Raw genomic sequence first — 27,732 nt, 5'->3', positions numbered from 1 at the left:
TATATACTATCCTGCCTGTGGTCTCGCACATGTATATACTATCCTGTCTGTGGAATGATACATGTATATATTATCCTGTCTGTTGGATGATACATGTATATACTATCCTGTCTGTTGGATGGTACATGTATATATTATCCTGTCTGTTGGATGGTGAATGTATATACTATCCTCTCTGTGGAATGATACATGTATATATTATCCTGTCTGAGGGATGGTACATGTATATACTATCCTGCCTGTGAGGTCGTACATGTAGCCTATATACTATCCTGTCTGTGGGATGGTACATGTATATACTATCTTATCTGTGGGATGGTACATGTATATACTATCCTGGCTGTGGGGTCGTACATGTACATACTATCCTGGCTGTGGGGTGGTACATGTATATACTATCCTGGCTGTGTGATGGTACATGTATATACTATCCTGGCTGTGGGGTCGTACATGTATATACTATCCTGGCTGTGGGGTCGTACATGTATATACTATCCTGTATGTGGGATGGTACATGTATATACTATCCTGTCTGTTGGATGGTACATGTATGTACTATCCTGTATGTGGGATGGTACATGTATATACTATCCTGTGTCTGGGATGGTACATGTATATACTATCCTGTCTGTTGGATGGTACATGTATATATTATCCTGTCTGTTGGATGGTGAATGTATATACTATCCTGTCTGTGGAATGATACATGTATATATTATCCTGTCTGAGGGATGGTACATGTATATACTATCCTGCCTGTGAGGTCGTACATGTAGCCTATATACTATCCTGTCTGTGGGATGGTACATGTATATACTATCCTATCTGTGGGATGGTACATGTATATACTATCCTGGCTGTGGGGTCGTACATGTACATACTATCCTGGCTGTGGGGTGGTACATGTATATACTATCCTGACTGTGTGATGGTACATGTATATACTATCCTGGCTGTGGGGTCATACATGTATATACTATCCTGGCTGTGGGGTCGTACATGTATATACTATCCTGTATGTGGGATGGTACATGTATATACTATCCTGTCTGTTGGATGGTACATGTATGTACTATCCTGTATGTGGGATGGTACATGTATATACTATCCTGTGTCTGGGATGGTACATGTATATACTATCCTGTCTGTTGGATGGTACATGTTTATACTATCCTGTCTGTGGGATGGTACATGTATATATTATCCTGTCTGTGGGATGGTACATATATGTACTATCCTGTCTGTGGGATGGTACATGTATACATTATGCTGTCTGTGGAATGGGTACATGTATATACTATCCTGACTGTGGAGTGGTACATGTATACATTATGCTGTCTGTGGGATGGTACATGTATACATTATCCTGTCTGTGGGATGGTACATGTATATACTATCCTGACTGTGGGGTGGTACATGTATACATTATGCTGTCTGTGGGATGGGTACATGTATATATTATCCTGTCTGTGGGATGGTACATATATATATACTATCCTGTCCGTGGGATGATGCTGAGAATAGCCTATGGAGGTGTAACAGCTGCAGCTCGTGTCGTTTCTCATTGTATTTGTGGTTACCATGACCTTATGCTCGAAAACCTATAATCTTAAATAAAAAGTTGTTTTGTGCGACATAAAATAAACCTTTCTTAATTGTTTTCCCTCTTTTACTAATGGTATTTTCCCCTCTCTTTTTCTTTACAGTTATCGTGCTGTGTGCCTCGCCCGATTCCATCCGGGAAATCATGATCAAAGCGCACGAGCTGAACTTCGATAATGGAGAATATGTCTTCTTCAATATTGACCTTTTCAGCAGGTAATACATATTGTGTTTATTGATAATGGAGAATATGTCTTCTTCAATATTGACCTTTTCAGCAGGTAATACATATTGTGTTTATTGATAATGGGGAATATGTCTTCTTCAATATTGACCTTTTCAGAACGTAATACATATTGTGTTTATTGATAATGGAGAATATGTCTTCTTCAATATTGACCTTTTCAGCAGGTAATACATATTGTGTTTATTGATAATGGGGAATATGTCTTCTTCAATATTGACCTTTTCAGCAGGTAATACATATTGTGTTTATTGATAATGGAGAATATGTCTTCTTCAATATTGACCTTTTCAGAAGGTAATACATATTGTGTTTATTGATAATGGAGAATATGTCTTCTTCAATATTGACCTTTTCAGCAGGTAATACATATTGTGTTTATTGATAATGGGGAATATGTCTTCTTCAATATTGACCTTTTCAGAAGGTAATACATATTGTGTTTATTGATAATGGAGAATATGTCTTCTTCAATATTGACCTTTTCAGCAGGTAATACATATTGTGTTTATTGATAATGGGGAATATGTCTTCTTCAATATTGACTGCTTCTGCAGGTAATACATATTGTGTTTATTGATAATGGGGAATATGTCTTCTTCAATATTGACTGCTTCTGCAGGTAATACATATTGTGTTTATTGATAATGTGGAGTCTTCCTCAATATTGGGCCGCTTGATGGGCACATTGGGCTATTTCTCATTCCAGCCAATGACCCACGACTGATATATCAAAGACCGTGGTATGTACTATCCTGTCTGTGAGATTGTGCATATAAAGGATCCCTTGCTACTAATGGAGAACACAAATGTAGTTGGTTTCTTCTCTAAGAATATACGTGAGAATGACCCAGTGTTTGACGTCAAATAGCCAATGATAAATACATCAATGTTCCCTAGTGGTGTCGTTAAACAAAACAAACTTTACCTTCAATATTGACCTCTTCAGCAGATAATACATATTGTGTTTATTGATAATGGCAATATATATTCGTCGATGCTGGTCACTTCAACAGGTGATATGGTGTTTATTGACCTTTCAAGCAAGATATAGTGTGTTTAGTTATAGTGAGTAATACGTCTTTCTGAATATTGGCCTCTTCAGCATGTAATATTTTATCGTTAAAGGGAAATAGGCCTTCTTCAACGTCGATCTTTTCAGCACGTAATATTGTTTATTCATAATGAGGTGCACGTGTTCGTTACAACTGACCCTTCAGCAACTAACCGTAATATTGTGCTTATTGATAATAGTAATGTGTCTTCTTCAGCCGACCTCTTCGGTAGGTGTTTAGTGATGGGGGAATACGTGTTCGTTAATGATGACATTTACAGCACATGATATTGTGTTTATTTATATTGGGTAATACGTATTTTTGCATTTTGGGCTCTTCGGCAGTTAAAATTGTGTTTATTGATAGTGGGGAATACGTGGGGTTTTAAATATTGACCTCTTCAACAGATAATATTACATTAATTAATAATTGGGTAAGGGGTTACGCGTATGTCTTCTGCAATACTGACCTTAATGCTGTGCGTATTGATATTAGGGCATACGTCTTGGTCTCTTCAACGGATGATATTGTGTTGATTGATAATAAGAAATTGTTTCCATCAATATTGTCCTCTTTACTGTGTAATATGTTTTACTGATAATGGGTAATACGTCTTCTTCAGTATCGGCTTTTTACTGATAATGGGTAATACGTCTTCTTCAGTATCGGCTTTTTACTGATCATGGGTAATACGTCTTCTTCAGTATCGGCTTTTTACTGATAATGGGTAATACGTCTTCTTCAGTATCGGCTTTTTACTGATAATGGGTAATACGTCTTCTTCAGTATCGGCTTTTTACTGATCATGGGTAATACGTCTTCTTCAGTATCGGCTTTTTACTGATAATGGGTAATACGTCTTCTTCAGTATCGGCTTTTTACTGATCATGGGTAATACGTCTTCTTCAGTATCGACTTTTTACTAATAATGGGTAATACGTCTTCTTCAGTATCGGCTTTTTCAGCTGTTAATCTGGTGTTTAATGTTAATGGAGGACGTCAACACTGACGTTTTGCGCAAGTAATGTGCTTATTGGTAATGGCGAATACGGTTGTTGTTTGTTTTTTTGTAATGACATTTTCAACCAGGTATATTAATAATAGGTAATACTTCTTTTTGAATATTTATTTCTTCAGAAGGTAATATTGTATTTATTGATAATGGTCGAATACATCTTCAATACTGATCACCACAACGGGTAATATTGCGTTTATTAATAATGCGTTATACGTGTTCTTCAATATTAATCATTTTAGCAGGTAACATTGTGTTTACTGCATTTTGTTTTATTTATTTAACACGTAAATCGTCCTTCTGGATAAATTCTGCATAAATACTATCCCCGACCCAGCAAATAACTGTTTTAATGTTAACATGAGAGACGTATTGGACACATTTCGGTACATAAACGTCGTAGTCTACACTTAGTTGATCGTAGTCTGCACTAGTTGATCGTAGTCTACACTAGTTGATCGTAGTCTACACTAGTTGATCTACACTAGTTGATCGTAGTCTACACTAGTTGATCGTAGTCTACACTAGTTGATCGTAGTCTACACTAGTTGATCGTAGTCTACACTAGTTGATCTACACTAGTTGATCGTAGTCTACACTAGTTGATCGTAGTCTACACTAGTTGATCTACACTAGTTGATCTACACTAGTTGATCGTAGTATACACTAGTTGATCGTAGTCTACACTAGTTGATCGTAGTCTACACTAGTTGATCGTAGTCTACACTAGTTGATCGTAGTCTACACTAGTTGATCTACACTAGTTGATCGTAGTCTACACTAGTTGATCGTAGTCTACACTAGTTGATCGTAGTCTACACTAGTTGATCGTAGTCTACACTAGTTGATCTACACTAGTTGATCGTAGTCTGCACTAGTTGATCGTAGTCTACACTAGTTGATCGTAGTCTACACTAGTTGATCTACACTAGTTGATCGTAGTCTACACTAGTTGATCGTAGTCTACACTAGTTGATCGTAGTCTACACTAGTTGATCGTAGTCTACACTAGTTGATCGTAGTCTACACTAGTTGATCGTAGTCTACTAGTTGATCGTAGTCTACACTAGTTGATCGTAGTCTACACTAGTTGATCGTAGTCTACACTAGTTGATCGTAGTCTACACTAGTTGATCGTAGTCTACACTAGTTGATCGTAGTCTACACTAGTTGATCTACACTAGTTGATCGTAGTCTACACTAGTTGATCGTAGTCTACACTAGTTGATCGTAGTCTACACTAGTTGATCGTAGTCTAGTTGATCGTAGTCTACACTAGTTGATCGTAGTCTACACTAGTTGATCTACACTAGTTGATCGTAGTCTACACTAGTTGATCGTAGTCTACACTAGTTGATCGTAGTCTACACTAGTTGATCGTAGTCTACACTAGTTGATCGTAGTCTACACTAGTTGATCGTAGTCTACACTAGTTGATCTACACTAGTTGATCGTAGTCTACACTAGTTGATCGTAGTCTACACTACTTGATCGTAGTCTACACTAGTTGATCGTAGTCTACACTAGTTGATCGTAGTCTACACTAGTTGATCGTAGTCTACACTAGTTGATCTACACTAGTTGATCGTAGTCTACACTAGTTGATCGTAGTCTACACTAGTTGATCGTAGTCTACACTAGTTGATCGTAGTCTACACTAGTTGATCGTAGTCTACACTAGTTGATCGTAGTCTAGTTGATCGTAGTCTACACTAGTTGATCGTAGTCTACACTAGTTGATCTACACTAGTTGATCGTAGTCTACACTAGTTGATCGTAGTCTACACTAGTTGATCGTAGTCTACACTAGTTGATCGTAGTCTACACTAGTTGATCTACACTAGTTGATCGTAGTCTGCACTAGTTGATCTACACTAGTTGATCGTAGTCTACACTAGTTGATCGTAGTCTACACTAGTTGATCGTAGTCTACACTAGTTGATCGTAGTCTACACTAGTTGATCGTAGTCTACACTAGTTGATCGTTTTCGTCGAATACTTTGTTTTCCTTCCTATTGTTTTTTCTTCCAAATACTTCCTTTGATTTACTGTTCTTTTTTTCTTCTTCTTTTTTTTTTTCTTCTTTTTTTCTTTTTCTTATCTATTCATTCCTTGTGTTTACTACCCTTCCGAGTGGAGCCGTAACCCCAGTGGTGGAAGTGTTTACTACCCTTCCGAGTGGAGCCGTAACCCCAGTGGTAAAAGTGTTTACTGCCCTTCCGAGTGGAGCCGTAACCCCAGTGGTAAAAGTGTTTACTACCCTTCCGACTGGAGCCGTAACCCCAGTGGTAAAAGTGTTTACTACCCTTCCGAGTGGAGCCGTAACCCCAGTGGTGGAAGTGTTTACTACCCTTCCGAATGGAGCCGTAACCCCAGTGGCAAAAGTGTTTACTACCCTTCCGACTGGAGCCGTAACCCCAGTGGTGGAAGTGTTTACTACCCTTCCGAATGGAGCCGTAACCCCAGTGGCAAAAGTGTTTACTACACTTCCGAGTGGAGCCGTAACCCCAGTGGTAAAAGTGTTTACTACCCTTCCGAGTGGAGCCGTAACCCCAGTGGTGGAAGTGTTTACTACCCTTCCGAGTGGAGCCGTAAACCAGTGGTAAAAGTGTTTACTACCCTTCCGAGTGGAGCCGTAACCCCAGTGGTAAAAGTGTTTACTACCCGTCCGAGTGGAGCCGTAACCCCAGTGGTAAAAGGCTTTACTACCCTTCCGAGTGGAGCCGTAACCCCAGTGGTAAAAGGCTTTACTACCCTTCCGAGTGGAGCCGTAACCCCAGTGGTAAAAGGCTTTACTACCCTTCCGAGTGGAGCCGTAACCCCAGTGGTAAAAGGCTTTACTACCCTTCCGAGTGGAGCCGTAACCCCAGTGGTAAAAGTGTTTACTACCCTTCCGAGTGGAGCCGTAACCCCAGTGGTAAAAGGCTTTACTACCCTTCCGAGTGGAGCCGTAACCCCAGTGGTAAAAGGCTTTACTACCCTTCCGAGTGGAGCCGTAACCCCAGTGGTAAAAGGCTTTACTACCCTTCCGAGTGGAGCCGTAACCCCAGTGGTAAAAGTGTTTACTACCCTTCCGAGTGGAGCCGTAACCCCAGTGGTAAAAGTGTTTACTACCCTTCCGAGTGGAGCCGTAACCCCAGTGGTGAAAGGCTCGCCTGATGTGCGGTAGATCTGGGCTACTTCTTGTTCCAACTACGATTGGTATATCAAATGTCGTGATATGTGCTATCCTGTATGTGGGATGGTGCATGTAACGGATCCCTTATTACTAACAGAAAAATGTAGAGCTTTTTCTATCTAAGACTATGTGCCGGAATTACCAAATGTTTGACATCCAATATCCGATGATTACTAAATCAACGTGCTGTAATGGTGTCGTTAAACAAAACAAACTTTAACTTTTACTATCTAAGACTATGTGCCGGAATTACCAAATGTTTGACATCCAATATCCGATGATTACTAAATCAACGTGCTGTAATGGTGTCGTTAAACAAAACAAACTTTAACTTTTACTATCTAAGACTATGTGCCGGAATTACCAAATGTTTGACATCCAATATCCGATGATTACTAAATCAACGTGCTGTAATGGTGTCGTTAAACAAAACAAACTTTAACTTTTACTATCTAAGACTATGTGCCGGAATTACCAAATGTTTGACATCCAATATCCGATGATTACTAAATCAACGTGCTGTAATGGTGTCGTTAAACAAAACAAACTTTAACTTTTACTATCTAAGACTATGTGCCGGAATTACCAAATGTTTGACATCCAATATCCGATGATTACTAAATCAACGTGCTGTAATGGTGTCGTTAAACAAAACAAACTTTAACTTTTACTATCTAAGACTATGTGCCGGAATTACCAAATGTTTGACATCCAATATCCGATGATTACTAAATCAACGTGCTGTAATGGTGTCGTTAAACAAAACAAACTTTAACTTTTACTATCTAAGACTATGTGCCGGAATTACCAAATGTTTGACATCCAATATCCGATGATTACTAAATCAACGTGCTGTAATGGTGTCGTTAAACAAAACAAACTTTAACTTTTACTATCTAAGACTATGTGCCGGAATTACCAAATGTTTGACATCCAATATCCGATGATTACTAAATCAACGTGCTGTAATGGTGTCGTTAAACAAAACAAACTTTAACTTTTACTATCTAAGACTATGTGCCGGAATTACCAAATGTTTGACATCCAATATCCGATGATTACTAAATCAACGTGCTGTAATGGTGTCGTTAAACAAAACAAACTTTAACTTTTACTATCTAAGACTATGTGCCGGAATTACCAAATTTTTGACATCCAATATCCGATGATTACTAAATCAACGTGCTGTAATGGTGTCGTTAAACAAAACAAACTTTAACTTTTACTATATAAGACTATGTGCCGGAATTACCAAATGTTTGACATCCAATATCCGATGATTACTAAATCAACGTGCTGTAATGGTGTCGTTAAACAAAACAAACTTTAACTTTTTCTATCTAAGACTATGTGCCGGAATTACCAAATGTTTGACATCCAATATCCGATGATTACTAAATCAACGTGCTGTAATGGTGTCGTTAAACAAAACAAACTTTAACTTTTACTATCTAAGACTATGTGCCGGAATTACCAAATGTTTGACATCCAATATCCGATGATTACTAAATCAACGTGCTGTAATGGTGTCGTTAAACAAAACAAACTTTAACTTTTACTATCTAAGACTATGTGCCGGAATTACCAAATGTTTGACATCCAATATCCGATGATTACTAAATCAAGGTGCTGTAATGGTGTCGTTAAACAAAACAAACTTTAACTTTTACTATCTAAGACTATGTGCCGGAATTACCAAATGTTTGACATCCAATATCCGATGATTACTAAATCAACGTGCTGTAATGGTGTCGTTAAACAAAACAAACTTTAACTTTTACTATCTAAGACTATGTGCCGGAATTACCAAATGTTTGACATCCAATATCCGATGATTACTAAATCAAGGTGCTGTAATGGTGTCGTTAAACAAAACAAACTTTAACTTTTACTATCTAAGACTATGTGCCGGAATTACCAAATGTTTGACATCCAATATCCGATGATTACTAAATCAACGTGCTGTAATGGTGTCGTTAAACAAAACAAACTTTAACTGTTACTATCCTTCCTTTCTTTCCTTTCTCTATAATTCCTTCTTTCCTTTTCTCTATAATTCCTTCTTTCCTTTTCTCTATAATTCCTTCTTTCCTTTTCTCTATAATTCCTTCTTTCCTTTTCTCTATAATTCCTTGGGTCACCACTGAATTTTATATTTAAAAAATGTTCAAGTACGTTATCCTGGGCAGGATATTCAGCTCTATTGTTTTCTGTGTGGACATTTTTGTTGCAAGATAGCATAGTAGCTAGATGCTAAAGTGTTACAATGTTGTGACACGGTGGTCGAAATTATGACTTCGTTCATTCTGTTGATACCTACTTGTATGTAAAACTCAAGTAATTACATTTCGTAATACATTTCATTGCAATTAATTTGTTATGGAATTTTCAAATATTTTACTTTTTATTAAAGTGTGTGTTCGCGTATATCATGCGTGAAAACGCCTGTCAAAATCAAACGAACGAATACTCGACTCAAATATCACACAGAAATCGATATGTTGCGAAATGTGACTTTAATGATGTAAACTACAGTGTGAATGGTGGGAATAAATAAGTCGTACATACACAGCAAAAATGATTTAAATATTGATTTAATTAATTAGCCAGTCATTTTGTGTTTGCAGTCAGAGATTCGCATGCGTCACAACCATCGACAGACGATGACAATATTTCTGTCGTCTGCTAGTTGTTTTTTGTTTGTTTTTTATTTGTTTTTGTTTGTTTTGTTTTTTCAAAATAGCAGATGAAACGATCACGTGATCTACACATGCACTTTGGGTGAGCCATCGATTATGTTAGCATGCTGTGACGTCAAAAAACGACACCACTAGAGCACATTGATTTATTAATCATCGGCTATTGGATGTCAGACATTTGGTAATTTGACATATAGGCTTAGAGAGGAAACCCACTACATATTTCCATTAGTAGCAAGGGATCTTTTATATGCACCATCCCACAGACAGTATAGCACATACCAAGGCCTTTGATATACCAGTCATGGTGTACTGGCTGGTACTGGCTGAAACGAGAAATATCTCATTGGGTCCACTGATGGGGATCAATCCTAGACCAACCGCACATCAAGCGAGCGCTTTACCACTTGATTACGTCCCGCCCCTACTGTGGCTTGAAATTTAAAGTGAAATTCACGTTCATCATTCCTTCACACACAACGTTACGTTTCAAAACGTCATATCGATGGAAAACTGAAAGGAAGACTGGAAAATAGTTGTATTTATAAACAGGATGTACTCAAAGAAACATTACAGTTCTTCTTCTTCTTGAAATATTGAGATTTTAAAGAGGTTTTTTTCATATGTTCAACACTTAAAGGGATGGTTCGTTACTTTTTACCTTAACTTAATTCTGTTTACGGCATTTCAGTAATTAACACTAACAGTAAAAATATTTGTGATAAAAATTATCTGAAATAGCATGTCAAAAAATTGGAAAATAAAATATACTAAGTTTTGAATTATAGTCCATAAATCGGAAAAAATTTTCATTGAAAAAGGATGGTTATAATTTTTGTATAACTATATGATCACTAAATAATACAACACAACACTTTTACAACAACAAAGTCTATGTAGGGGAAATGTTGTACTTCACAGTTGGGATTAGTATATAGTTATAAGATTATGATGATGTTGATGATGATGTTGATGTTGATGATGGTGATGATGAAGATAGTGATGTTGATGTTGATGTTGATGATGATGATGATGATGATGATGTTGATGTTGATGATGATGATGATGATGAGTAATGGTGAAGACTGTGTTTATGTTTGTGGTTATAGTTCAAGGACAATATAAGCCTGCTGTTCTGATCTATCAGTCAGGGTTTGAGTGAGATGATTTTCGGGATAATGATGATGGTGGTGATGATGATTGTCCAATTTAATGTACTGTTCGATCTATATATCCATATATCTATAAATCTGTCTGCCCTGCCTGCCTGCTTGCCTGCCTGCCTGTCCGTCTATCTAGCTATGTATTGGCTGTTGTCTAGCTAGCTACCCTACTGCCTGTCTGTCCGTCTATCTAGCTATGTATTGGCTGCTGTCTAGCTAGCTACCCTACTGCCTGTCTGTCCGTCTATCTAGCTATGTATTGGCTGTTGTCTAGCTAGCTACCCTACTGCCTGTCTGTCCGTCTATCTAGCTATGTATTGGCTGTTGTCTAGCTAGCTACCCTACTGCCTGCCTGTCCGTCTATCTAGCTATGTATTGGCTGTTGTCTAGCTAGCTACCCTACTGCCTGTCTGTCCGTCTATCTAGCTATGTATTGGCTGTTGTCTAGCTAGCTACCCTACTGCCTGTCTGTCCGTCTATCTAGCTATGTATTGGCTGTTGTCTAGCTAGCTACCCTACTGCCTGTCTGTCCGTCTATCTAGCTATGTATTGGCTGTTGTCTAGCTAGCTACCCTACTGCCTGCCTGTCCGTCTATCTAGCTATGTATTGGCTGTTGTCTAGCTAGCTACCCTACTGCCTGCCTGTCCGTCTATCTAGCTATGTATTGGCTGTTGTCTAGCTAGCTACCCTACTGCCTGTCTGTCCGTCTATCTAGCTATGTATTGGCTGCTGTCTAGCTAGCTACCCTACTGCCTGTCTGTCCGTCTATCTAGCTATGTATTGGCTGTTGTCTAGCTAGCTACCCTACTGCCTGTCTGTCCGTCTATCTAGCTATGTATTGGCTGTTGTCTAGCTAGCTACCCTACTGCCTGCCTGTCCGTCTATCTAGCTATGTATTGGCTGTTGTCTAGCTAGCTACCCTACTGCCTGTCTGTCCGTCTATCTAGCTATGTATTGGCTGTTGTCTAGCTAGCTACCCTACTGCCTGTCTGTCCGTTTTTCTATCGGTCTAAGTATTTGCCTGGCTGCATATAGTACATATATATATATATATATATATATATATATATATATATATATATATAATACAATACAATACAATACAATACAATACAATACAATACAATACAGTATTCTTCCTGGTGTGGCTGGTATAGTGCTCTACCTCATGGGGAGCCAGTATATATATATATATATATATATATATATATATATATATATATATATATACCGTTACACCTTTTGTTACTACATAAAGTTTCAAGCTATGAGCGACATGTAACAGGAAACATGAAAACGACCATACAACACCACAACGCAAAAATCATCGCCGAAGACAGCAACAAGCAAACAGAGAACAAATGCACCTGCAGAAATAAGGATGATTGCCCACTTGAGGGAAATTGCCTCACTAAATCAGTTATATATGAAGGTGCAGTGCATACCACTAACACTCCATGCAAAACATACATAGGCCTCACAGGGGGGTCTTTCAAAGAAAGGTATGCCAACCACAAGAAGTCTTTCATGCACAGCAAGTACAAAAAGGAAACAGAGCTGTCGAAATACATTTGAGTACGCAATAACGTGGCGCGTAATAAGGAAAGTGAACACCTTCAAGAGAAGCACGGGGCAGTGCATTCTATGCATTGAGGAAAAGCTGGAAGTACTGAAAGCTATAGGGATCTGGGGAAACTGGGGAAACTGGGAAACTCATTTTACGTGCCCCTATCCACGAAGGTTCAGGCACGCCCACCACGGATTTAGCCTCTGACTTCGCCAGTGACTAACTCCGGAGCAGGGGGGGGGGGGGGGGGGGTAAGTTTGAGGTGGGCGGAATTTGGAAAAAAGCCATTTAGTAAGGTCAACGCGAGCGCGGACCAAATAGCAGACACTTCGCAAACTTGAAGTACACCGAGTGGGAGCCGTGCTCTGATTGGCTGAATTTCGATTCCTCGGTGAAGCCTGTATTTTACCTAAGTTTACAAAGAGTAACTGCATCCAAAACATGTCCGGACTCTAAAATTTAACCCAAAATAGTTAAGACTGCTCAGCCAAAAGGTTTCTAAGGTGATTTTGAGCAATTGAACGGGCGCCAAAATAAAATGCGTTAGACTACTTATAAAAAAATAAACAAAAGAATTTTGAACTGCTTCCAAAACGTTTAAAGTCTAACTAGCCCAAAAAAAGATGTTGTTACCTATCCTAGGAAAGGTTGTTAGCGGGGATGTCGTCACGGAGAGGCGATGAATAGGGACGAGTCCAGATGGTTGAGGGCGTACCGGTTTGCGGACTTGGCGATGCTCTCGGTGATTGGACGGTAATCTTCCCCGGCAACGGTCTTGATGACGCGGTGGATGGTCGGGTTGTCCATTTCATCGAGAAGCATCCCTTGGTTGAAAAGTCCCTTCCGGCGGACGGTAAGGCAGATCCCTCTCCCATCGTTTATCGTGATCCTACGCACCGAGAACTCTCCTTCGGTTCGTGGCAGAGGTTGATACGACTCCGGGCTCGGTTCACAAAGGAGCTGACGGACATCCCCAATGTTGGTCTTCACTAGCCTCGCGTAGCGTGTTGGTAGCTTGCCGGCCTGCAGTGACCAAGGTTGTTCAGCGGGCTGGTCATTCGCTGGAGATGAAGTAGGTGGGGGCGGTTGTGTCGGCGGACTTGGCTTGGCTGGTTGGTCGCCTGGTGACACAATCGCCTTTCGTTTTCCAACGACCACAAGACGGGCCTGGGACTCTACAGCTCCACTCTTCCTGGGTGGGGGTGGCATCGCTGGAATCCCGGGGGTTGAAGTAGTCGGAGTTGTGGGTGGCGATTCCATCAGGGCCTGGTTAAAGACCGTGTCCGCCACTGGCGAGTCGTCAACTGGATCCTGCAGAGCTGGAACAGCTGGCCTCACTGGTGTTGACTGGGGCTTGGGGTGTACAACGGGAAAAGTCGCCGCCGGTAGTTGAGCTACCGGTTTTGACCTCCCCCGGTCCGCCCCTGGCGCGTCCGTCTTCCTCCTCCTTCTCCTCCTAGGTGGTTTCTTTACCGGGTCACCGTACACCAAGGTCACGGTTGCCCGTGACCCGGTGTACGCGACGCGGTACTCCAATAACACTCCATACGTTGTTATGAGTCACCCCAGGTTGGGGGGTAACTCCAGAGAGCATGAACATAGGTCCTGCTTCATCGTAACAAGGATTGGAATGGCTATAGGGATCAACTCGCTGAACAAGAGAAATGAACGTATATCCAAATGCCGACACCCACCCACATGGATTAACACAGCCACCTAAGCTAAGCCGAAAAAGAATAGCCCGTACCCACTGCACCTGTTGTGAAGTCACTGCTACATGATCTGATGATCGCTTATAGCGTGAAACTTTAAGTAGTAACAAAAGGTGTAACGGTATATATATATATTTATATATATATATATATTTATTTATTTATTTATTTATTTACTTAGTTGTTTGTTTGTGTGTGTTTCAGTAAGAACGCCAGCGAGCGGCCGTGGCACCGCGATAACGACACTGCGGAGCGCAACACGATGGCGCGTGAGGCGTACGACGCGCTGATGACCGTCACGCTACGGAAACCCACGAGTACCGAGTACAAGGATTTCTCGAAGGAGGTCAAGACCCGAGCCAGCAAGATGTACAAGAACTTCACCTATGGGGAAGAAGAGGTAAAATATGGGGTTCTGTCCAGAATAGCAAACAGTGGTAAAGTCAGAATCTCACAAGGAGACTTCCACTAAATGACTTAAGAAAATATCACCAGTATAGGCCTATATATTTAGTTTGTCCCAAAACGTCTTTTATTCAACAAGCTACATACTTTTCATGTTCCTTATTTATTTTATCGATATTGTGTATTTAATTTAAGTATAGCTTCGAAGCTATAATTAAGTTTTACCAACAGAATGTGATTAAAATATTCAATAGTATTACGGTTTCTAGTGTTGGTTGAAGAGGAGCGTGCGCCTAGTGTGTGTCTGTGTGTATATATTTCTGTTATTTCTTTTACGTTCATCGGGCTATGAACAAAACAAAAATCATCCGCAAACTGTGTGAATCCTCGAAGCCGTTCTAACATAAATTTGCGGATATTTTGTGTTCATACCCATATGAACGTAAAAGAAATGAGAAAGAAAGAAAGCAATGTTTTATTTAACGACGCACTCAACACATTTTATTTACGGTTATATGGCGTCGGACATATGGTTAAAGACCACACATATTTTGAGAGGAAACCCGCTGTCGCCACTACATGGGCTACTCTTTCCGATTAGCAGCAAGGGATCTTTTATTTGCGCTTCCCACAGGCAGGATAGCACAAACCATGGCCTTTGTTGAACCAGTTATGGATCACTGGTCGATGCAAGTGGTTTAAACCTACCCATTGAGCCTTGCGGAGCACTCACTCAGGGTTTGGAGTCGGTATTTGGATTAAAAATCCCATGCCTCGACTGGAATCCGAACCCAGTACCTACCAGCCTGTAGACCGATGGCCTAACCACGGTAAAAGAAATGAGAGACAATACTTATAATTAAATTTGAATGATAGTTGCTAACAATAACACTAAAACTTCATACTTTAGTTTGAATTACTTTTGGTCCATAAACAATAACGTTCAATAAGACAACTTGCCCATATAAGATGACGTCATCAGATATGACGTTACCTGACAATGTAATTTTTACGTTCATCGAGAATTGAACAAACTCCCCTTCCTACGTCTGTACCAATGGGATGACGCTATGTTGTAATGAATGCAACGGAAAGTTAATTAAGTATATGTATATTTGAAATCACATAGAGAAATCGTGTGCTTCGGATCCTAATATTTTGTTTTGCAAATAACTTTTGGTGTTGATAACGAGACGAACGTGCATTCAAAACACACAGAGATTTGTTTGAAATTGAAATAACTAAACCTCGTCTATTTAGATGATGAAATATATATATATAACATCTGTCGGGGTTTGGGTTTGTGTTCCTGCATATATAAAAAAACAAGGATTGAATAATAATTAAATACATATAACATTTGCAACAAACTTATTGTCTAAACAATTGAACAGGACTATAGTCCTGGCTGTAAACAAAATCTTGAAAGCAGTGTTCAACATAAATAAAGAAAATTCATCACAACAAAATATAGACATTATAAATTAGAAGGATATATACAGTAAAACTTCGTTATCTCGACCTCTGTTATCTCGTTAGCCTAGGAAATCTGGAGATCGAGAAATAGTCCCATGACATAATTTTCATCAATTTAATAGAATTTGCTGTGTAATTGTGTATCTCTGAACAAAAGGTGCAGCGGTGTTTGTAGGTTGAGACCGTGTATCGACCAGTCTATGCGTGCAACTGACCTACTCACGTCCAAGCGGCCATGCGTGCATAACTAGCCGAATCGGGTGAAAGCAACCGTATAAACAAATGACTTAATCAGACTGGAAACCGATCACGTGTGTGATGGGCGGGTCGCGTGGAAGCTATCATCTATGTAATTGATATGATGGATATTTAAAGTTGTGTGATACCCATTACAGAGATTAACGGTTAAGTTTGTTTGTGGTGAGAGAGAGAGAGAGAGAGAGAGAGAGAGAGAGAGAGAGAGAGAGAGAGAGAGAGAGAGAGAGAGAGAGAGAGAGGGAGAGGGAGAGGGAGAGGGAGAGGGAGAGGGAGAAGGAGGAGGGAGGGAGCGACGGACAGACAGAGAGAGAGAGAGAGAGAGAGAGAGAGAGAGAGAGAGAGAGAGAGAGAGAGAGAGAGAGAGAGAGAGAGAGAGAGAGAGAGAGAGAGATTTGGATAATATAGTGTGAATGAAATAAAGAAAGAGACAGAGCCACGGAGAGGGAAATATGTGGAGGGTAGAGGAAGAGACGGACAAACATACAGACAGAAGAACATCATCTTGCAACATCTTATGTTACTTCCATTTTTATCATATATGTTTCTGCATCTGTCGCGTTGTTTGTTTTCCAATCTTTATACACGTTCAAAGTAGTTTTGGTGTGATCTCACCGGTACCGCGTTTTCACAACTACCTCTTGAAATCAAATGCTTGTTAACAAATTGTCAGAATGCTAAACCATTCAGAACTGTTTGAATGACCAGTAACAGAAGCATTGACTTTCTCCAGATCAGATTTGAAAAGGCTGACTTGTGGGACTGCCGAGCTAAAACGTGTAACAGGTTATGTACACGACAAACACTAGTTTAACTAACTATATTTAAACAATTGGTTATTTTAAACAGAAAACTATGTTTTAGTCAGAAAGTCTCAAGTGCTTTTAAAGTGGGGAATGGTATAGTCACCAATAGCGTGGGAATCACATTTTGTTTTGACGCATATTTGCCATAAATCAGTTGAAATAAACACAATCAACCTTTTCGTTAAGTTATTTCTGGTTTGCTGTCGATAATTATATAAGACGAGCGACCAGTGGCTGGCAATAAACAACAATGTAACAAATATGACTTGATACTCTTGCTCTTTTTAATGCTAATGAACCTTTTACTCTATGTTTGATTTATGGTTTTCGAATTGAGTTTCATTCAATCTCTGGCTTCATGGGGGGTTTCGCGGGAGATCCATTTTGTTAGCGCTATTTATAAAAATTCAAGTCTTGTTATGTTAACTAAGAAGCATATTGAATTGAACTCTGTTGCTGCTCGTTTCGCTTTTAATGCAAGTCGAGTAACTTTCGCTCATTCTCTTGTATCCGCTGTGTAAATAATTGAAAACAAATTAGGTTTAATGTATCTACTATGTATTGAAGTGTCGATGTTAGGGGTCTAGTTGTGACTCATTCTGTTATCGGTGTACCCAGTGACGTACGTGTCGTAGTTCCAGTGTCATAATAATACGGGAATATGGCATATACGCCAGTCACTGGTATCCACGTTGCGTTAATAATACGGGAATATGGCATATACGCCAGTCACTGGTATCCACGTTACGTTACTCTCCGACTTGTTTCTCCATGCACCTAACTGACATGGTTAAATCAAAGCACAGAAGCCTGATTTCTCCTTCCATTGTATTATTCATACTTTGTTATTTTGTAGAAACAGAACCTGAACGTCCTGTCCTTGACATCTAATGTGGTACGGTACCGGAACTCTCTGACAGTTATAAAATAAGGCTTTTCCAAATGTAGCCTTAAAACGAACTTTGTTTTAAACATTCTATCAATAAATTAAAAAGCTGTTCGTTCTAAAACTATTCAAATGTACGTACTGTTGCGCACAAACGACGCAGTCGCCGAAACAGGAACCTCACCGAAACAGGGCAAAGGACGATACTAATAAAAAAAATTAAAAAATTGTCGCCTATATGACGGGACGGGTTTCCCCTCTTACTCTTCAGCCCATGCATCGAAATAACTGTAGTTTTAAATGCCATTAATATTTTAAACACCACCACCCCCACCCCCACCCCCACCCCCCAAAAAAATAAATAAAAAAAAAATAAAAAAAATTAATAAAAATAAGTGCTAGAAGAATACAGTGTGTATTTCAGCGTTTTATGTTGTCACTGACCGTCCTTGGTTTTGCTTGACAGGTAAACAGTTTTGTGGGTGCGTTTCACGACGCAGTCATTCTGTACGCTCTAGCCCTGAACGAAACCCTGGCGGCGAACGGCTCCGTGTCGGACGGCATAGCTATCACAAAGCGGATGTGGAACCGGACATTTGAAGGTGGGTGCCGCCGTTGTTGTTGTTGTTGTTGTTGTTATTGTCGTCGTCGTGACGCTGACAGGTTTGGGGGGGGGGGGGCTTTTTGTTATTCCAGTTTACTTTGTTTTATGCTAGTTTTAATGATTTTGTTCAATTAATGTTCAAGTACGCTTCCCTGGGTACACACCTTAATCTAGACGAATTTCTGAAAAAAGACCTTATTTAAAACCTTAGGAGCATTTTTGGGTAAAAGTAGAGAACCAAACTTTTTAACATAATCTGGGTATGCTGAATCCAAATTTGTTGGTTCCCAAGCTGGATTTTCAGTCCTTCACCTTCAAAATGGCAAAACAAAAATGGCCGCCATATGGTACTAAAATAAAATAATGTAATGTTTCGGCATTTGAACGAGTAAAGTTATGATATTATTAGCTATTCCTATCACTTTTGTATCTTAGAATTGATATTTGATATTTCTGTGATGTTTCATTGAAAATTTCAAGATGGCTGCCATATTTTTTACTAAACCCCAAAATGTAACATTTAAGCTGTTAATTGAGGTACCTTTGCTACACTGGTGATTATTTTGTGTCAGAAAATTGTTATTTTGATATTTCTGTGATGTTTTCAATTAGTAAGAGTACGAAAATTCTAAGATGGCCGCTAAACAAAATGTCTTAAAAGGTAATGTGTCGGGGAAGTATTGGGTAAAAGTGGATAACACGGCTTTTTAAGACAATTTGAACATTCTGATTCCAAAAATCATGCTTACTAAGCTAGATTTTCAGTTCTTGACATTCTAAATCTCCCTCACCCCCACCCAAAACCCCCCAAAATGGCCGCCAAATGACAAAAGTATAATGGCAAGTTTACATTATAATTTCAGAAGCTTGTTGGCAAACTTTGTAGAAAAACAAATTCAGCAGAAAATGTGAATTTCTCCGTTTGGTGGCAGTGTATGGAAATGGTCTCTATTCTGTTACTGTTCACTCGATGCCAGTATAATGGCATTTGGGACCTACACATCCACTCCTTTAGTCTCATGTTGCCGTACTTCATGCATTATGATTATTACAACTATGCAATATGGGGTCCTATTTATCTGGCAGCAATGCATCAGCTTCCTTCAGATGTGCTCTCAGCGTTCAAAGATGACAGTTTTGTTGTCAAGCGTGCTGCCTATAGATTCAATCAGGGGGACCCCGATCAAACACAGGAATTACTAAATTGCACTGACAAGAAAGGTGGTGGAGTTGTCGGTATCACAAAGATAGCGTCAGCTCTGTGTAGGTGGGCCCTTTCTTACAACCTGCGATCTCAAATAGCAACTGAAACATATTCAATGTACGAATTATGTCCTGGTCACACTCTTCATCAGAATGAGGGTACAACAGCAAGTTAAAAACGGGACAACGAAGATGAGGAATTATTGGTCGATACATTCCAAAGATTGAACCATGAGCCAGTACCTCTAGCACTTGCTGAAATGAATGGCACACTTCGCACTGGATACAAGTAAATACCCTGAAACAATTAATCTTCAAGATAAAGCATCATGCCTTATTATAGATGGGCAAGCACTAGTTGTTGGAATTGGAAAACCTCCTAATACAGTGAATTTTGGTGACCTAGCAAACACATTTATCCTGGCAGTACTGCAAAGTGGTACCAGTTATCAAAGAGTGGATGTCATTTTTTAATAGATATTTGGAAGAGTCCAACATTAGAGTACGACGCAAAAAGAAAGCTCAGCCGATGTAACCCTACCAAAAAAAACATAGCCAAATTTCATGGCTCTACAAGAGAACAAGGCCGATCATACAGAAATTGTTGTTGCTGGCGGATTTGTAGATGGACAAGAAGTTCAATCGTCAAACATCTCAACCGATTTCGCTTCCCTGAGAGCTGCACACGATGAGGCCGATACTAGGTTGATGTTGCATGCTATCCAGAACCGATTCAATATGGTTGTTGTATCATCAAGAGATACGGATGTCCTCGTGCTGCTGGTTTCCCATTTTCCTCGTGTACCGTACAGTGCAGGAGCCTTTGGATGATGCCAGGCACGTCAAAACAAAAGAGATATATACCCATCGAAAAAGTATTCAGCAACCTGCTAACAAATTCAGCAACATCACTGCTTCCTTTCCATGCGCTTACCGGATGCGACACGACTTCTTATATATCAAATCACATGAAGCGGTCATCATGGAAGGTCTTCAAAGCGGACCATCACTTACTCAGTGGCTTAGGAGTAGGTGAACTCACAGATGCCATCAGAAAATCAACAGAATATACAGTGCAGAATATACAGTGTAAATCAAACCGATTAATTTTGTGCAGAACGACATGTTTTGTTTCAAGGCCAACAAACCAGAAGCTTTGCCCCTAACACGCGATACCCTGTAGTTTCACATAAAGAGAATTCATTATCAAACATTGATCTGGAGACAATCTCACTGTGCCATACCAGAACTTCCTTCACCAATTAACATGGGGTGGCAGTACTGTGAATCAAGTCTGCAGCCTATGTTGATGTCCTGGAATCCCATTCCAGCAGTTTACTTGGAAATAATATGTTGCAATGTAAAGTAAAGTTTGTTTTATTGAACGAAGCCACTAGAGCACATTGATTTTTTTTTTTATCTTATCATCGGCTACTGGACGTCAAACATATGGTCATGCTGACATTGTTTTTTAGAGGAAACCCGATGTCGCCACATAGGCTACCCTTTTACGACAGGCAGCAAGGGATCTTTTATTTGCTCTTCCCACAGGCAGGACAGCACAAACCATGGCCTTTGTTGAACCAGTTATGGATCACTGGTCGGTGCAAGTGGTTTACACCTACCCATTGAGCCTTGCGGAGCACTCACTTAGGGTTTGGAGTCTGTATCTGGATTAAAAACCCCATGCCTCGACTGGGATCCGAACCCAGTACCCGCCAGCCTGTAGACCGATGGCCTAACCACAACGCCACCGAGGTCGGTATGTTGCAAGGTAGGACCCTCCGATACAAATGCAGAAAATCTGGATTAATTTGTACAACACTGTGTGGCTGCAAAAGTCACAGTGAAGACCAGGACACATGTATGAATACCATATAAATTGCAGTGACACATAAATGGACATGCCAAATACCGAACTTTTTCAATGCTCATTTGAGTGATGGGACAGAAAGATATCCTTGCTTTGTAAGTTACATTTCTATATAGCATTAATTATGCATTAGCCATGTGGACCAAAGGTACTTTAAATAGCAGCTTAAATGTTACATTTTTGGGTTTAGTAAAAATATGGCGGCCATCTTGACATTTTCAATGAAACATCACAGAAATATGAAATATCATTTCTAGGACACAAAAGAGATAGGAATAGCTAATAATATCATAACTTACTCATTCAAATATTACATTATTTTATTTTAGTAAACATGGCGGCCATTTTTGTTTTGCCATTTTTATTTTGTTTGATGATATAGATTTAGTAGGTCAAGGACTTAAAATTCAGCTTGGGAACCACTATTTTTTAAATCAGCATGTTCAAATTTTCTTAGAAACCCATATTTCCCACTTTTAATTAACAATACTTCTAAAAGTTACTTTTTCGGAAATTTTATCTGGCGGCCATCTTGGAATTTTCATAATGTTACTAATTAAAACATTACAGAAATATCAAATATTAATTAGATGACACAAAATAGCCACCAATGTAGCAAAAGTACCTGAATTAAAAGCCCAGATGTTATATTTTCAGATTTAGTAGACAAATGGCGGCCATCTTGAAATTATTGATAAAACATCAAAGTAATATTAAATATATTTATTTTTTACCTAAATTATTTAGGAATAAGCCAAAATATTACATTATTTTACTTTAGTAACCATATGGCGGCCAATTGTGTTTTGCCATTTTGACTCAAAATCCTGCTTGGGAACCGACAAATTTGGATTCAGCATATCCAAATTATGTTAAAAAGTTTTGTTCCCAACTTTTACCCAAAAATGCTTCTTAGGGGTCACATTTTGAGATTTCTCGTCTAGACTACCTCAGCTATGAAGAGTGTCTGCCCACAGCAGTGTGTATACACCAACTTTGAGAGCAACTTTGACTCTACAGCTTGCATAACTTCAGATCGGTCATACTTAGTCTTGTAAATTATATAACCAGGGTCAGACCTTCGATGAGTCTAGTGGGGGTTGGGGGTTGAAATATACATCCAGTCATTTTCATCCGATGCTTATTCTCGTCTTGTTCTCTGTTCCTTGATCAGGAATCACAGGCACGGTTAGCATTGACGAAAACGGAGACAGAAATGCTGACTATTCTCTTCTGGATCTCAACCCGGATACAGGCATATTTGAAGTAAGTAAATTTTTTATACACAAGAGAGAGAGAGAGAGAGAGAGAGAGAGAGAGAGAGAGAGAGAGAGAGAGAGAGAGAGAGAGAGAGAGAGAGAGAGAGAGAGAGAGAGACACACACACACACAGAGACACACAGAGAGACACAGACAGATAGACAGACAGAGACAGACAGAGAGACAGAGATAAAGAGGGAAGGGGAGAGATGGAATGAATGAATGAATCAATCAATCAATCAATCAATATTTATCGACGCCCCAGCAGAAACAATTTCCAAAACATGGTAAATATATGAATGAATCGGAGAATTCAATTTGTGAAAAATACAAATATTACGTATTCTTTTACCTACCAACTAATTCATATTCAAAATATATTTAAATTAATTATCACCCCTTGTTAATATTTCTAGTATATTTACTTTTTTATTTAAAATGTTAAAGCCGCTGAAACCAATGTGTAGTGTTTTACAGTTGATCAATACAGGTTTGGGAAACATCCGTGAAATGTAATAAAGAGATTGTCTTCGTTTCGCGCACAATTTAATTTGAGCCAAATGTAAACATCAAGACGATCCGAAACACGCCAGATTTGCCAAACTTGATCACTTGACAAATCCAAGCATGGTATCTTGCCTTAACCCCCAGTCACACTAGGCTTGTGACCTCTTACAACCACTTGCGACCACAAAAACATCGGGTGGTTGCAAGTTGGTTGCAGATGGTCGTAAAAAGGTTTTTAGTAGCCTTTAGTTGTCTTAAATTGGTCTTCTCTGATCGCCGATCACTTTTTCGTCATTGTGGTCGCAAGAAGTTTGCAGGTGTTGCACCAAGAACCTTCTTGCGACCAAATTGGTCGCCAAAAGGTCGCCAAGCTTTTTCATAGGTTGGGGATTAGTTGCCGATCAGTCACAGACCGGTCGCAAATTAGTCGCAAAGTGATTTTTTCTTGGGTTGCGGGGGGTAGGGGGGGGGGGGGGGTGTTAGTATTTTGATCCCAGACCACTCAGCGATCAGTTGGGGACCAAGGAAGAATTGTCGCTGACTGATCGCCTACTAGTCGGCGACCGTGGCACACTGTGACAAAAACCAGCAACCAATCGGCGTCCAATCTGCGACCGATCGTCTACCGCTTGCGACAACTCGCACGTGATAGCACCATATAAATGCATATGCTGAAAGGTCTGCGATCATTCATTTGCACCCTCCTGTCCCGGAATTGGTCACTGGCGAAGTCAGAGGCTAAGTCCGGGGTGGGCGTGCTTGAACCTCTGTGGATATGGGCACGTAAACAGAGTTCCCATTCCCCATTCATTTGCATTCCGAAATTTTTCAGAGATGTTGACAGACGTGTCGCTATGCATTCCAGCGTTGCCCCCCCCCCCCCCCCCCCCCACACACACACACACCTGGGGGGACTTATTTCTACGTATGGAACTTTGCATGAATACCGCGTCGCCTACACCGGATCTCGGGCAACCGTGACTCTGGTGTATGGTGACCGGCAACTGAAGAAAGAAAGGTGGAGGAAGAGGAAACGTGCGTCAGGGGCGGTCCAGGGGGAGTCAAAACCCTCCTTCTGCTTCGCCGCCCACCGCCGCTCCTAGGAAACAGAAGAAGAAAGAAGAGGCTCCAGCTGACCTGGATACTGACGTTTCCACTACACCAGGGGCGGTCCTGGACACAGCTATGTACGAAGGACCGTCACCGCCCCCAACACCAGTCCCGACTTCGGCAACTTTACAGGTGGCCCCCGTTGACAAGCCGGCCCGTCAACCGGCCGTTGGGAAGAGGAAGGCAGACAACCAGTGAGGCGCCAACTCTTCAAGACTGCGACAAACACCAACTCCGGCAGTGAACGAGGGACAAGATTGGACATTGCAGGGAGGCAAGCTCAACCCCCGCTACGTCAATCTTGTCAAGGACAGGTCCAAGAAGCTCTTCTCACAAGGCATGTCGATCCCGTACGAGCCACTGGTGGATTTTGAAGGGGACTTCGCGATTCAATGCGTCTCGGCAAAGGACAGCAAGAAGGCCGCAGCGTGCATCACCCACCGATGGAAACACCTGGTGAACCAAGCTTTCCTGCTCCCCGAAATGGACAACCTTATCATCCACAAGTTGACTAAAAAGGTCTTCGGAAGAGCCTACCCAACCGTCATCACTCTACTGCAGAGACCAACACAACAACCAGCTCTTCCGAACCTTAGGACGACTGACTTCCTCCACTCGCCGTAGCGCCAACCTCCCTAGTCAACATTGCTTCCGTGAGTATGGACTTAGTCAGACTTTAACCTTTTTGGCCGCCATCTCAAAAAAATTTTTTAATCTTTTATAAATAGTCTGGCACCCTTTATTTTTGGCAGTCCGTCTAAATTGCTCCAATCACCTTCAACTTTGGATGAGCAGTCTAATTTTTTGTTTGGCCTCTAATTGATTCCAGACATGGTTATTCTCAACTTACTAAATTGTTTCCAAATTTCGGCCACCTCAAACTTAACCCCCCTCCCACACTCCTGTCCCGGAATTGGTCACTGGCGAAGTCAGAGGCTAAGTCCGGGGTGGGCGTGCCTGAACCTCTGTAGATATGGGCACGTAAATAGAGTTCCAATTCCCATTCATTTGCTCTTCGCCGACCAAGAGACAAGACCAAGAGAACAAATCAGCCAGAGTACAAATACTACAGCCATGCCACCCAAAGCCATCTCAAATCAGCCAGAGTACAAATACTACAGCCATACCACCCAAAGCCATCTCAAAACAGCCAGAGTACAAATACTACAGCCATGCCACCCAAAGCCATCTCAAAACAGCCAGAGTACAAATACTACAGCCATGCCACCCAAAGCCATCTCAAATCAGCCAGAGTACAACTACTACAGCCATGCCACCCAAAGCCATCTCAAATTAGCCAGAGTACAACTACTACAGCCATGCCACCCAAAGCCATCTCAAAAAGGTTGGCTATCGATCGGCAATTGATCTGCAATCGAACTCCGATCACTCGCCTACCAGTCGGAAACTAGTCCCCAACCAGTCGCAAACCAGTCGCCAACGAATCGCCAACCACTTTTCCCAGGTCTTACAAATTTCGGCGACTGGTCATACGACCGACCGGCGACTGATCCCCAACTGATCGGCAATCAGTCGCTTACCATTTTTGGACAAGTTTTTTGCTTTTGGTCGCAACAAGGTTGCCGATATTAATGGGGCTTTGTGGTCGCAAGTGGTCGTAAAATGGTCTTTAGCTATGTGTGACTAGAGCTTTACAATATACAATGCAACACATAGCGCTGTAACGAATGTACGTATCTAGTAAGAAACTCGTTTCCAGTATTGTGTATCTAGTCTTACAATATACAATGCAACACATAGCGCTGTAACGAATGTACGTATCTAGTAAGAAACTCGTTTCCAGTATTGTGTATCTAGTCTTACAATATACAATGCAACACATAGCGCTGTAACGAATGCACGTATCTAGTAAGAAACTCGTTTCCAGTATTGTGTATCTAGTCTTACAATATACAATGCAACACATAGCGCTGTAACGAATGCACGTATCTAGTTGGAAAGTCATGTCCAGTATTGTGTATACAATGGAAAGAATGAATGAATGAATGATTGTTTAACGACAGTCACACCCCAGCACGAAAAATACATCGGCTATTGGGTGTCAAACTATGGTAATGCAAACAAATAAAGTGATAATCAACATCAATATAAAAATTCAAGATTTAAATAAAAACAGTGCTGTAACGAATGCACGTATCTAGTAAGGCATGGAGAGCAATACACGAATGTGTCATTCATCACGAAATGGAGAAGACACCTAAGGGACGTTTTCGATTCTCTCGCCTAGCTGTAATTCCAGCAGTGTGTTACATCGGCAATTGATCAATTCGTGTTTTGGCAGAACCCATGAAATGCAATAAAGAGACTGCATTGGATCACATAATTGTTCTCTTAAGTGATATAATGGTCTTGGCACAGATACAAGTCCGGGAAAGAGATGTGTCCTGTGGTGAACATCAACCCACTCGTTTATCTTCCGTTCCAACTGGTAGCCTGTTTTGAAGCCTAGCGTGGACAACACGTCACCTGGTAATTGTTTGTGACACGATTCTCTAGTATTTGCACAATCTACGTAGTTTAATAAACGTTATCGCAGACTCCACATGAAGATAATAAATTTAACATTTACACAATTTTTCAAAAGACAGTGCAGAAACATTTTGTTCATGTTTTACATATTTAACCTTTATGAACTACACAATTTCAAAAGAAAGATCCCATATAGCTTATTTGACCTTTTTGTGAAATTATATTCGCGCTCAAACAGAACAATAATGACGATTTGTACACATTTCTGTTGTAATATTTACAAAATCATGTTGTTGTTTTTTATTTTAAAAACGCAATTGTTGAACTAAAAGTATAACGGTCTTAAAATGTAGAAAACTGATGCAATTTTAGGACATTACGATGATCGGGAACTATCTAAGATATTGTAATTTTAGCACATGGTATGTATGTACATGTATTCGCGCGCATACGCGCATCCCTCACCCCCACCCCACACCCACCACACACGCTCTCACCCTAACCCCGCCACACACACGCGCACACATATACACAAATGCAACTGAATGTCATGTGTAGTCTAGAAATAAAGAAGAATTGCCGAAGATTACAGGAACAGCTGTTTAAAAATAAATAAATAGTG

General features: G+C 40.3%; 1 protein-coding gene across 1 annotated transcript in view; it reads left to right on the top strand.

Annotated features, from left to right (window-relative positions):
* Positions 1 to 1,712: 1,712 nt before the first annotated feature.
* Positions 1,713 to 27,732, top strand: part of LOC121373382 (atrial natriuretic peptide receptor 1-like) — a 72,610-nt gene continuing 46,590 nt past the window's right edge. The window contains exons 1-4 of the mRNA XM_041500011.1: positions 1,713 to 1,818; positions 14,441 to 14,636; positions 18,531 to 18,666; positions 22,919 to 23,010. Coding sequence (XP_041355945.1) covers positions 1,748 to 1,818; positions 14,441 to 14,636; positions 18,531 to 18,666; positions 22,919 to 23,010 — 495 coding nt within the window. The 5' untranslated portion in view covers positions 1,713 to 1,747. The remainder of the gene's footprint in view (positions 1,819 to 14,440; positions 14,637 to 18,530; positions 18,667 to 22,918; positions 23,011 to 27,732) is intronic.

This window comes from Gigantopelta aegis, chromosome 5 (assembly GCF_016097555.1).
Source record: "Gigantopelta aegis isolate Gae_Host chromosome 5, Gae_host_genome, whole genome shotgun sequence".
NCBI lineage: Eukaryota > Metazoa > Mollusca > Gastropoda > Neomphalida > Peltospiridae > Gigantopelta > Gigantopelta aegis.
The sequence above is the reverse complement of the archived record's forward strand: the minus strand, read 5'-3'. Positions and strand labels throughout refer to the sequence as shown.